At 36.2% G+C, this 13146-nt stretch overlaps 1 protein-coding gene across 1 annotated transcript; it reads right to left on the minus strand.

The window, feature by feature from the left end:
• Window positions 1-9505: 9505 nt before the first annotated feature.
• LOC102599388 (uncharacterized) lies at window positions 9506-10602 on the minus strand. The gene is made up of 2 exons (XM_006349573.2): window positions 10271-10602; window positions 9506-9928 (listed from the first exon to the last, which is right to left on the minus strand). The coding sequence occupies exons 1-2, from the start codon at window positions 10530-10532 to the stop codon at window positions 9663-9665; spliced, it is 528 nt and encodes a 175-aa protein (XP_006349635.1). The 5' UTR covers window positions 10533-10602; the 3' UTR covers window positions 9506-9662.
• Between the last annotated feature and the right edge of the window lie 2544 nt (window positions 10603-13146).

Below are 13146 nucleotides of genomic sequence, written 5' to 3' on the forward strand. Positions count from 1 at the left end.
ACCCAAAATTCTTACTTAACAAAACTTGCCAAACTTTCTAAATTTGATCTTTCCAAAAAAATAGTTCTTTCTAATTCTAGCTCTTTCAAATAGCGGGGTGTTACAATATCTCCCCATTGGGAACATTCATTCTCGAATGAGATTACTCTTAGTAGGCTAAGGGTGTAACATCTAACATTCAGCTCAAACACCCAACAAGCAAAATATAAATACAACATGCCAACTTAAAACAAATGCTAAGAAAAGGATTAGTACCTTAATTCGGAAATTATTCGGATTCGAAGAGTTGTGGGTATCTCTTCTTCATATCCTCCTCAACTTCCCAAGTAGCTTCCTCAATAAACTGATTTCTCCAGAGAACTTTGACTGATGCCACCTCGTTGGTCCTCAACTTGCGAACCTGGCGGTCTAGAATCTGGACAAGAATCTCCTCATAAGACAAGCTATCCTTAATTCCAATATCTTTAGTTGGTATATTCATTGAAGGATCACCCATACACTTTTTCAACATAGAGATGTGAAATACTGGATGGACTACTGCTAACTCTTGCGGTAGCTCCAACTTATAAGCTACATTGCCAATCCTTTCAGATATTCTATAAGGACCAATATACCGGGGACTAAACTTTCCCTTTTACCAAATCTCATGACACCCTTCATGGATGAAACCTTCAAGTATACCCAATCATCTACTTCAAACTCTAAGTCTCTTCTCCTAACATCAGTATAGGATTTCTAACGACTCTGCGCTGTTTTCAACCTTTCTTGGATAACTCTCACTTTCTCCATAGCTTGATGAACTAAGTTTGGTCCTATCAATCCAGCTTCACCAACCTCAAAACATCCAATAGGAGATCTGCATCGCCTCCCATAAAGAGCCTCATATGGAGCCATTGCTAGAGTGGTAACTATTGTTGTAAGCAAACTCAATGAGAGGTAGGTGATCATCCCAATTACCATTGAAATCAATCACACAGGACCTGAACATATCTTCTAAAGTCTGAATAGTGCACTTTTCTTGACCATCTGTCTGAGGATGGAAAGCAGTACTCAAGTTCACCTTCGAACCCAAACCTTTCTAGAATGACTTCCAAAATTGTGCACCTCTATCTGAAATAATGGAAACTGGAACTCCATGAAGTCTTACTACCGCTTGAATGTATAACTTGGCATAATCCTCTGTTGAATGGGTAGTCTTTACCAGCAAAAAGTGAGCTGATGTTGTCATTCAATCAACAATCACCCAAATAGAATCATCTTGCATGCGGACCGTGGCAATCCAGTAATGAAATCCATATTGATCATCTTCCACTTCCATTCCGAAAGTTCATTCTGATCCATACCACCGGGCCTTTGGTGCTCTACTTTAACTTGTTGACAATTCAGGCATTTAGTAACAAACTCAACAATACCTTTCTTCATACCATTCCACTTATATATTTCTCTCAAATCATGATACATCTTTGTGGAACCCAGATGGATAGAATATCTAAAGCTATCATCTTCCTCCATGATCCTCTCTTGGATTTCATACACCCTTGGTATACACAACCCACTTTGATACCTCAATACACCATCTCCCCCTTGTTCAAAAGCCATTACTTTTTGCTTATGAACATTTGCTTTCAATACAAGCAAAATAGGATCTTGGTCTTGTTTCTCTTTTACTTCAAACACTAATGATGATTCAGCCCCATTCATCACCACTACTCATCCTTCTGTGGAATCCATTAGTTGAACTCCTAATCGTGCAAGTCTATGCACATCTTTTGCTAACTCTCTCTTCTCTTCTTCAACATGGGCGGTACTACCCCTAGACAACCTACTCAAGGAATCATCAACAACATTGGCCTTACCTGGTTGATATAGAATACTCATGTCATAATCCTTGAGTAACTCTAACCACCTTCTCTGTCTGAGATTAAGGTCTTTCTGACTGAACACATACTGGAGACTTTTGTGATCGGTGAACACATCTACATGAACACCATAAAGATAATGATGCCATATTTTCAAAGCAAACACTACGACAGTCAACTCTAGATCATGGGTTGAGTAATTCTTCTCGTGAACCTTAAGTTGTCTGGAGGCATAAGTTATAACTTTGCCATTCTGCATTAACACACAACCCAATCCAACTATGGACGCATCACAATACACAACAAAACCTTGCGTACCTTCTGTTAAGGTCAATATTGGGGCAGTAGTCAACCGTTTTTTCAATTCCTGAAAGCTTTTCTCACAAGCTTCAGACCATTGGAACTTCACTGTTTTCTAAGTCAACTTGGTTAAAGGGGATGAAATAGATGAGGACCCCTCGATGAACCTTCTATAATATCCATCCAACCCCAAGAAACTCCTAATATCAGTTGGAGATGTGGTCTAGGGCAATTTTGCACTGCCTCTATTTTCTGAGTATCAACTCTAATTCCATCACCGGAAACAATATGGCCTAAGAATGCCACAGACTCAAGCCAGAACTCACACTTAGAGAACTTAGCATACAACTCTCTATCCTTTAGAGTTTGGAGAACTACTCTGAGATGACTAACATGATCTTCTTCATTCCTCGAATAGATTAGAATGTCATCAATGAATACGATAACAAACATATTTAAATAAGGCTTGAATACTCTATTCAGGTCCATGAACACTGCAGGAACATTGGTCAAACCAAAGGACATAACTAGGAACTCATAATGACCATAGCGGGTCCTGAATGCTGTCTTAGGAATATCACATTCTCTTACTTTCAACTGATGATAGCCAGATCTAAGGTCTATCTTAGAAAAATAAGTGGCACCCTAAAGTTGATAAAAAAGATCATCAATTCTTGGAAGAGGATACTTATTCTTGATAGTAACCTTGTTCAACTGATGGTTATATATATACATTCTAAGATAACCATTTTTCTTCCTCACAAATAAGACTGGAGCACCCCAAGGTGAGACACTTGGTCGAATAAAACCCTTCTCAAGGAGATCTTTCAACTGCTCTTTTAACTCTTTCAACTCTGTTGGTGCTATTCTATATGGAGGAATAGATATAGGATGAGTATCAGGAATAATATCTATACCGAAGTCTATTTCTCTCAGGAGGGACACCGGGAAGATCATTTGGAAAGACTTCTGGAAACTCTTTTACTACTGGAACTGACTAAATATGAGGTATCTCAACACTAGAGTCATTAACTCAGACTAAGTGATAGACACACCCTTGGAAACTAACTTTCTCGCCTTAAGGTATGAAATAAAACGACCCTTAGGCACTGCTGAACTACTCTTCCACTCTATAACTGGTTCATTAGGAAACTGGAACTTAACAACTCGAGTTCTACAATCAACAGAGGCATAACATGCATGAAGTCAGTCCATACCTAGAATGACATCAAAATCTACCATGTCTAACTCAACTAAATTAGCCATGGTGCTCTTGTGATTGACGGAAATGGTACAATCACGATAGACTCTCTCTGCTAGACTAGACTCACTAACAGGTGTGGAAACACTGAAGGGCTTAAGAAGTTTCTCCGGAAGAACATCAAAATTCATCGCAACATAAGGAGTCAAAAAAGATAGACTCGCTCCTGGATCTAACAAAGCATAAATATCAAATTTAAAGACTTGGATCATACCAGTGACAACATTTGGTGAATCCTCTTGCTCTTGGCGACTAGTAATAGCATAAAGATGGTTTGCTCCTCCGCCTGCCCCTGAAGTATCTCTTCTAGATGTAGCTTTGTCTGGTGGAGCAACTGAAGAAGACTGGACTCTATTTCCCCCATTACCATTACCCTGCATGTTCTTAGGACACTCCCTCATAAAATGACCGTTCTGACCACAGTTGAAGCAACCAGTGGAGCCATCATGACACACCCCTGAGTGGATCCTACCACACTTAGCACATGCAGGAGTCTTACTACCCTCTTGTGCCATACTACCTTGAGAATGCGCAGGTCTAGCTTTGAAATTCTGTGAATTCTAATTTTGGAACTCAACTTTGTTCATTGGTGCTGGTGCACTAGCAGATGATGGAGCATGTCCCTTTTGTTTCTGTTAGAAAGATGACCGATTGGCATTACTCTTCTGTTGTCTGGACTCATTCCTTGTATTAACTCTCTTATTTTGAAACTCATCTCTATCTTTCAGCTTCTCTTCCTCAATCTGTTGTACATAGATCATTAGCCTTGCTATGTCCATATCTTCTATCAGCATAGCTGTCTTCCCTTCCTTACTTGACAGACGAGACAACCCAACAACGAATAAACTCATCCTACCTCTCATGTCTGTAACCATCTCCGGAGCATAGCGGGAAAGTTGGGTGAACTTTAGATTGTACTCATGAACACTCATTGATTCCTGCTTAAGAGTAAGGAATTCTCATACATTTGTTTCTCTTAGTTCACGGGGAAAGAAACGCCCAAGAAGGCCTCATCAAACGAAGCCCAACTCACAATTGGTGCACCCTCAACTCTATCCATTTTCCACAAGGCCTACTCAAACGAAGCCCAACTCACAATTGGTGCACCTTCAACTCTATTTTTTTTCTATTGATCAAACCAGATTCTAGCGACACCCTTCATTTGGTATGCAGCTAGTTCTACCCTTTCAGTAACAGCAACATACATAATCTCAAAAACCTTCTGAAGCTCTTCAAAAAAAATATGTGGATCCTCAGTGACACTTGACCCAGTGAAGCTTGGAGGATTCATCCTTAAGAATTCACGGATCCTTGAAGTATCAGCCACTTCATGTCGATTTTCTCTTTGTCTAACTTGATTGGTCACAGCTTGGCTCAACATCCGGATAGCTTCCCGAAACTCAGCATTGGTGACCTCTCCTTGGGGTTGCACTTCTGGTGCATTAGATACCCCTTGATCCCGTGGTTCAACATTCCTTCTAACGGGATGACCTCGGACAGCCCTTCGGGGAGGCATGATCTGAAAGACACGCGCAAGCATGAATTAGAAGAAACTTTTTAGAGATAACTCTATCGCACTAAATGAGTATGAAAAAGTGAGATAGTTCCTAAGTGTCGCAGCCTCTTAATTATAGATGTGGCGTGCTTCACACCGATAACCAGGACTCTACTGACACGACTTCATAGACTCTCTAGGACTCTTAAACTCTGTGCTCTGATACCAAGTTTGTCGCTCCCCGAGCCTACACCCTGGGTGGGACTGGCACTCGAGAACTATTATTGGCCTCAAGTGAACCATTGGCCTGGCTAAACTCTTATCGGAAGACTTACTCATGATAAAATAAAGTATTGGAATACAATCATAACTAAACTATCTCAATGAATAACTTAAAATGCTTTAAAGATAAACATTCAACTAGCCAACATGGCAACTCAAGTCTCAACACAAAAACTAAAATGGAAAAACTAAAATGGAAAGACTCAAGACTAACATCAACTAACTGTCTATGAAGCCTCTAACAACTGAGATGGACGTCGGGACAAGACCCTCGACATCCTAATGAACTAAATTGATAAAAAAATAAAAAGGGGATCCTCTGAAAGCAAATATGATCACCAATAACTCTGGAGCTCAACTGGATCAACGATGCGCTTGATGCTGATCCTGGTTACCTGAATTTGCATCATACAAAGATGCATGCCAACATGCATCAGTACATTGAATGTACGAGCATGCGAGGAGAATTCTAAAACAAGACATAAACTTGAAAGGGAACTAAAAGAACATACCTGGTCTCAACTCAACTCAACTAAACTCATTTCAATATAAAGCAATAATAAAAATGAAATATAAAGAAAAGCTTTTAAAACATGGATAACAACTTTGTGTATTGAAAAATACAATAGTAACTCAGTTTGTATGCAAAGATACAATATAACTCTGTGTGTATGCAATGATTCAATGTAAACTCTGGTAAATACAAGGACTCTCAGTGTATATAAAAATACAAAATATAAATGTGGGAGTTTCTCTAACCGACAACCATCACTTAAGAGCTATGTGATGATACAACGTTTTGCCTCATGCTGCCAGGGCCATCATATACCTTGCCGGGGGTATATAACCTAACTTTTAAGTGGATCCACTAGTCTGTGTCAAATAGCACTAACAAATCATCTAAAAAGTATGATCCTTTTTCTACCCATGATGGCTATATGGTTTATGAGGGTTGTGAGTTTTCTGAACTCTCTCCCATATCAGTGTTCATTACTACTCCCAAAATATAACTAGCTCATATGTTTAGAAACATAACTCTTTCTGTGGTTTGAGATAATTACTCAAAAACTAGCCCAAAGGCTCTCTTGGAAATCAGTGTTTCCTCTCTTGCTTAATTGTGAAAGTATTTACTCTTTACTGAAAACTAGCTCAACAGCTCTTTTGGAAATCGGTATTTCCTTTCTTGTTTAAATGTGAAAACATTTACTCTTTGGGAATACATAGTCCCTGTATACTCTTTTGAATAAATTAACTTCACTCTTTACTATTTACTTAACTCAAAACTCAAGTCTTAAAACAAGTTTAAAGCATTTACGAAAGACCTTTAAAAAAACTCTAAGAACTCTCTAGACTTGGCTCTTAACTCTCCCTGTATTTGAATTTATGGATTCAAGGTTATGATTCATGTTTATGGATGATATCATGATGTTTAGACGTACCTTAGAGTGTATAAATCAACTAGAAAACATAGGTACGATTCAAGGGAACTCAAATGGAAAGAAATGGGAAAGGGTAGAAGACCTGGCGACCCTGGCGTTCTGAGTGGCGCCAGGCGCCAGAGCCTGAACTACAGGGTCTGGGTTGGGTCACTCTGAGTGATGCGGCGCCCCTGAGCCCAAACTACAAACGCTGATGTGGGGAGCTCTGAGTTGCGCGAAGCCCTACCCTTTTTCCCCCGAATTTTGACGAATTTTTTTGTTCATTTTTCGACCCTAATTCGTCTAGATCCGATTGGTTCCTTCCCCAAACACTTAGATTTGAATACCCAACCAAAGTATACAAGAATCTACTCGAAAAAAACCCTGAAATCTCATGAAACTAACTCAAGAACTTCTTAAGAACTCAAGAATCAAGAACCCAATAGAACTTCAACAAAAATCCATCAAGAACTCAATTACTCTACTTTCAAGAACGTAAATACACTGAAATAAATCATGATTGATGTGTGGATGAATGAATTCAATGCTATGTGATCTCACATACCTCGTAGGGATTAACCCTTGGCGAAATCCACAAGCAAAATCTCAAGAACGACGAACTTTGGCTCTTTCTCTTCTTTCTCCTCTTTTCTCTTCTCTCAAAGCTCTAGCGTAATTTTGTAAAGCGTAAACTGAACCAAATAAGTTTAGACCCTAATTAATTCACAAAAAATGAATTAACCCAATTGGGTATGAAAATACCAAAATACCCCTTAAATATCCGGGTGACTTTCCTTATTTAGACAACCCGACTTCCAACGGGCATATCTCCCTCGTACGAACTCAAAAATTAGCAAACTCGGTGGTGTTGGAAATATAATTCAAAGACCTTTCATTTGATATCTTGTAGCACGCCTAACTCATTTTGTACTGAGAGTTATGATTGTTTGAAGTTGACCCAAAACTCATACTTAACAAATCTTGCCAAACTTTCCAAAGTTGATCTTTCCAAAAAAAATGGTTTTTTCTAATTCTAGCTCTTTCAAATAGCAGGGTGTTACAGGGCATAGTGAGACATCATACTTATGTTGGAACATCAGAACAAGATGGTATTGTAGAACGTGTGAACATAACACGTGATAGAGCACAAAGTATGCTTTCACAGTTATGTGTTAGCAAGGATTTTTGGGCTGAAGTAATCAATACAACTTGTTATTTGGTAAATAAATCTCCATCTCCCTTTGAAGTTTGGTACGGTTCGTCTGTTGATTATTCAAATTTTAGAATATTTGATTGTCCTTATGCTCATGTCAGGAGTGAAAAACTTGAACCGAGGATAAAGAAGTGCATATTTCTAGAGTATGCAATTGGAGTGAAATGTTACAGTTTGTGGTGAACAACAGAAAAGATTTTGGGATTAATTATTAACAGGGATATTGTTACAACAAAATAACAGTATTAGTGACCACATAGAGTTAGAAGTTGAATCTCCACTAGCTTATAAGCCCAATAGTTCAAAAGTGGAGGATGTGCAAGACATTAATCAAGACGATAATGATGATGCACCTATACAACAACAATCATATAACATTGAACTAGGTAGGGGAAAAAAAGAATGATAAGCCAACCAAAAAGATTTGCAAACGTGGTTGATGAAAATCTTTTTGGATATGCAAATTTTATAGAATTTGCTCTATCAGTTGGAGAGATCATTGACGTGCATGTGCCTAATATCTATAAAGAAGCTATTTCTAGTTCAAAATTAGATCGATGGATTAGTGCTATGGGTGAAAAGATTAAGTCTCTTTAAAAGAATCAAACATAGAAGCTTGGTTCATTGTCAAGGAAACAAAAGGTAGTCAAACATCATTTTATCCGAGATGTTGCATCTAAATGGGTTGTTGATATGAAGAAAGTTTCTACACATGATAATCCAGGAGATATGATAACCAAGATAGTCTGAACCAATAAGTTTAAATATTGCCTAGACTTGATTGGTTTGAGTTGTACTCAGTAAGCCCTTCGGAGGGCTGGGAGCAAGGTAGAGAGACGTCATTTCAATTGATGAAAGGAATTCAAGCCAAGGGAAGATTTGTTAATTATGTCTTGAAGTTTTTCCTTTTTTATTTTAGGAAACTAGAATTCCTATTAGTTTAGGAGACCCTTTGTCCTAATAGATTTGGAAAAGGAAAATATTGTCCCTATAGGATTAAGAAAACGTTTTCCTCATAGGTTTGGAACTACTTGGGATCTATAAATAGGATATGTAGTTGGGGATTCTAAAGCATGATAAGCTTCTTCTTTTCTTCCATAGTAGAAAACTTTCCCTGCTTTTGCTGGGAGGAGTAGGCCTAGCCGAACCTCGTTAAATATTTGTGTTATTCTTCTCTTCTATTTTTCTTTGTTTGTAATTGTATGCTAGTTAATCCACGATATTTCCGCAATAATATTGTTATGACACATTAGTGGTTGAATGTAGGCATTTTCTTCACACTAATATTCAGAGATTGAATCTAAACATATTCGTAGTCAATCATGACACATTCCTTTTGAGATACACTCATTTTTTCTAACATTATGTTTGTAATGTAGTTACCCAATAAGGATCAATTCATGATCAAGTGTGGCATCAGAAGTGTTGCGTCCCTAGGTTTGGGCGTGACAAATATATAGAGGCATTTTCCTCTGAATTAAACACACCAATTTAGAGAGAGAAATAGACTAGAACTTAGTTTAGAAATAGTGATAAAAAAAAAAATCTAAGAAGAAACATTGAGAATACTAATGACATTAATTGTAGTGAGTTGTGTAAAATAAAAAGGATTGTTTCTTTCGAAACCACCAAGACAAATAAGTTCAAGCATCTTAAATCTATCTCAAATTTGATTTAGAACAACTGAGTACTACATTTTAATTGAATAAAAAATATACTTACTAAAGTCAACTTAAATTTATTCAAGCAAATTAAAACACAAAAAGCATATAAAAAAAATATAATCAGTATAATGAATCAGTATGCATCTTCCAACATGCTGCTCTCTTATAATTTAGAAACGCCAATGTTTGAGAGGCATCACAGCAAACTTCATGTTTCCAGTCTTGCAATGGATGCCTTTATATTCTCCACAACCAAAATAGTAAGTCTGCATTTTCTTCAACACAAACTCAAATCCTTCCCCTGCTCCCTCACTTGGATCCGCAATTCTTTTAGCCTTTCTGAAGTCGCATTTAATAAAGCTCCAATAGTTTGGGAATAAGTAAACACTATGTGGAAATCCAGTAGCATTTGCATTTGGTGGATCATATTTGAACACTGCCACAAACATAAGCGAATTCAATTAAAATTTAAATCATCAGTATATATAGAATGATACTATTGCATGCACTATTTATTTTGTGTTAAGGGGTAATAAAACTTTAGTATTAATATACACATAATAATTTTTGCGACTACACTAGAAGTTTTCCTTGTGAAGAATTTCACAAGTGCATGCATGCATAAAATAAAATTAAAAAAATGACCAATATATATATATGCACAATGTAACTTTTTTTAGTGTAAGAGATTCAGTTGAACCCCTTCAGGTACATGCTCGAATTTATGTAAAAGAAATGATAAAGCACTAGAAGTACAAATTTGAAGAGAGGGATATACCTAAGGTGTCGTTAACAAAGAAAGGAGTATTGTTTCGAGCCCAATCCATGTAGTTGAAGCCATAATGCCAATTTTCCGAACCTCCAACGATGAATCTATTGGAGGTGTGAGTAGCATTTGGTGGATGAGTATAAGGGAAATTGGTTTTGTTCCATGTTCTAGAGCCCCAATTGAAGTCATAATTGGCTAGACCAATGGCAAACATGGATGAGAACAATAATGCAAGTAAGGGAAATGCTTGTGCATTATAAGCAAAAGCCATTAGTATATATTATCAGCTCAATGAAAATGGCAAGTTTAATTTGCTAATGAAGAAGAGAAGCTGACTTGATGGAAATGATGAGTGAATATATGGACTATATATACAGAAAAAAGTATGGTCATTTTCCTTATACTAAAGTTGGTTGGTGAGACAGCAAAATTAGTGCAAAAAACTTCTTTTTGGGTTTTTCTTTATTTCACATGTGAACGGATATACACACACATAAATTTGCCGTATATTGAGCACTTGGAATTCTTAAAGTTGGAACGCAACCTAATTATTGACTCCTTTTTTTCTTTTTAATTCTTAATCTGACTTGGAAGTCTTTTCCAACTGCAACTTGGAAGACCTTACAAAAGTCAAATTAACGGTGTGTTCGATATAGTTAGCCGTGTGAATGTTTATCACTTTTTAAAGATTCCGCATAAGTGTTTAGTCTTTTGTTCAGTAGTAAGTCAGATTAAGAATTTGTTTGGGAACATTAATGATTTCCGAATGCCGATCACGTCCAGGATATAGATTCGGACGTGACATTAACACATATAGAATCACTAATTTGTTTGGCCAAACTTTTAAAATTAGCTTAATTTAAAAAGCATTTTTAAAAAAAGTACCTTTAATAAAAAGAAATTTGTGTTTAGATGATAAATTTAAAAGACACTTTTGAGTAGTAATTAATGTTTGACCTAACTTATTATAAGTATTTTTAAGTGTATCTTTTTCAAAAGAGTGATTACAGAAGAAAAAAATATTTTTTCAATTTCTGAAAAATAACTCTTGCTACGTACTCCCCCAAAACACTTATTTTCTCCGAAAAATTTGACTAAACACCTCACTTTTTTTAAATGGAGAAGTCATAAGTACCCCCTTCAACTATAGGCGAAATCCCAGCTAGGGGTAGGCATGGTGTGGTATATACCGAATTACCATATCATATCAAAAATTTTGATACCGTAATTTTAGTATTATGGTATTTGGTTGTATATGGTATATATTTTTTTTTTTGGTATTCGATACAGTATTTGGTAAATAGAAATAATATACCGAAATATCGAATACCATACCGAAGATATAGTTACATAAATAATATATATTTTATTTAAATACTAAAAAATATTCAACCTAGTATTAGTATACACTAAATGTTTAGAAGTTACAACTTTGAGTACTCTATTTTGATTGAAATTAACAAAAGAAGTTGTTGAATTTCCTTTGAATATATATTTCTACATGTGTAATGTGTTAGTATAATATAATTAGACCCTTTTTTGAATTGTCAAAGTCATAATACTCTATTAAACGAGTATATATTAATCGAAGTTAAACAAACTATGGTTACCGATTTACCATATTGTAAAATATCGAAATTGAACTTTGGAATACCGAACTATGCACAACGAATTAAATTGGTATGATAATGATATAATAGTTTTAAAAATCGATTACCGAAATTACGCGACCAAAATTTCTAATACCGTACTATACCACACCATGTTCACCCCTAATCACAGCGTCAAATCTTAACTATACATAGGTCCTATAACCCCGTTAACACATCTTAAGACCTATATAACCACTCGCATGATGGGAGGTGTTTAAATTTACACTCGCCTCCGCATCATCTTTATGTCAGTGACATGTTAATAATCTGTCAAATCTAAATTAAAAATAAAAAAATCATGTCATTTAATTCTTTCCCCTTCATTACCATCACTAAAGCTACTATTTTCAGCATTAAAACTCATAACAATCACCATAAAATTTTTAACCCACCACCATATTTTTCCCTTCACCACCACCATATTCAATGGCTTCTATCAATTTCATTTTTCGACCACGAAACATCAAACATAAACCATACATTTTATCACCACCTTCAAACACCACGAAATATCACTCCAATCCCTCAAAAACTCAAGCTATTCAATTCAATCTAAAGTTTAAAATGTTAGATCTCAATTGAAGTTTGTGATCCAACAAAAAAAAATAAAAATAAGTTCAAAGAAATTTGGTTCAAAATCTCTATTGAAGAAACTATTTAAAATTGAAACTCTAATTAAAAAATAATTGAAAGTTGGGATTTTTTTCCGATTGAATTTAAGTTAAAAAAGGCTGATTGAAGTGAGAAAGGAAGAAAAGGAGGCAGCGTATTATAACAATAGAGAACTGAAGGAGCTGAAGCAAGTGGGGGTGGCGTGGATTGTTAGAACGATGGAAAACTGGAGAACTGAAGTAGAGGGCGAGGGCGGGAGCGGGGGCAGGAGCAAGGGGTAGGATGGGGTTGGGACTTGGGGTATGATGTGGATAATTGAGTATAGGGAGTTGTAGTGAGCTGTAGTTAATTATTTTTTTTTATTTTTTTTTAAATGAGCTTTAATTTAAATTGTGCTCTTTATTTATTGGTTTGAGAAACACATTTAAACTATTTTCTTGTTTTGAGTTTCATAACTAAACTATTGGGAGTTTGAGTTTTATATCTAAATTATCACTTATTAGTTTGAGAAACACACCTCAATGGTAGGGGTGAAAAATGGTTGGATTGGATCGGATTTGGATGAATTGAATATGAATTGAGCAAAAATGATTTGGATTATAATCCACCCAAATAGAATAT

This window comes from Solanum tuberosum, unplaced genomic scaffold, assembly GCF_000226075.1.
Source record: "Solanum tuberosum cultivar DM 1-3 516 R44 unplaced genomic scaffold, SolTub_3.0 scf00112, whole genome shotgun sequence".
Lineage (NCBI taxonomy): Eukaryota > Viridiplantae > Streptophyta > Magnoliopsida > Solanales > Solanaceae > Solanum > Solanum tuberosum.

Coding starts and splice junctions, on each gene's coding strand:
- LOC102599388 (XM_006349573.2), bottom strand. CDS start 10,532: ATGGCTTTTGCTTATAATGCACAAGCATTTCCCTTACTTGCATTATTG. Junction 9,929..10,270: donor CTTTGTTAACGACACCTTAG/GTATATCCCTCT, acceptor TGTTTGTGGCAG/TGTTCAAATATGATCCACCA.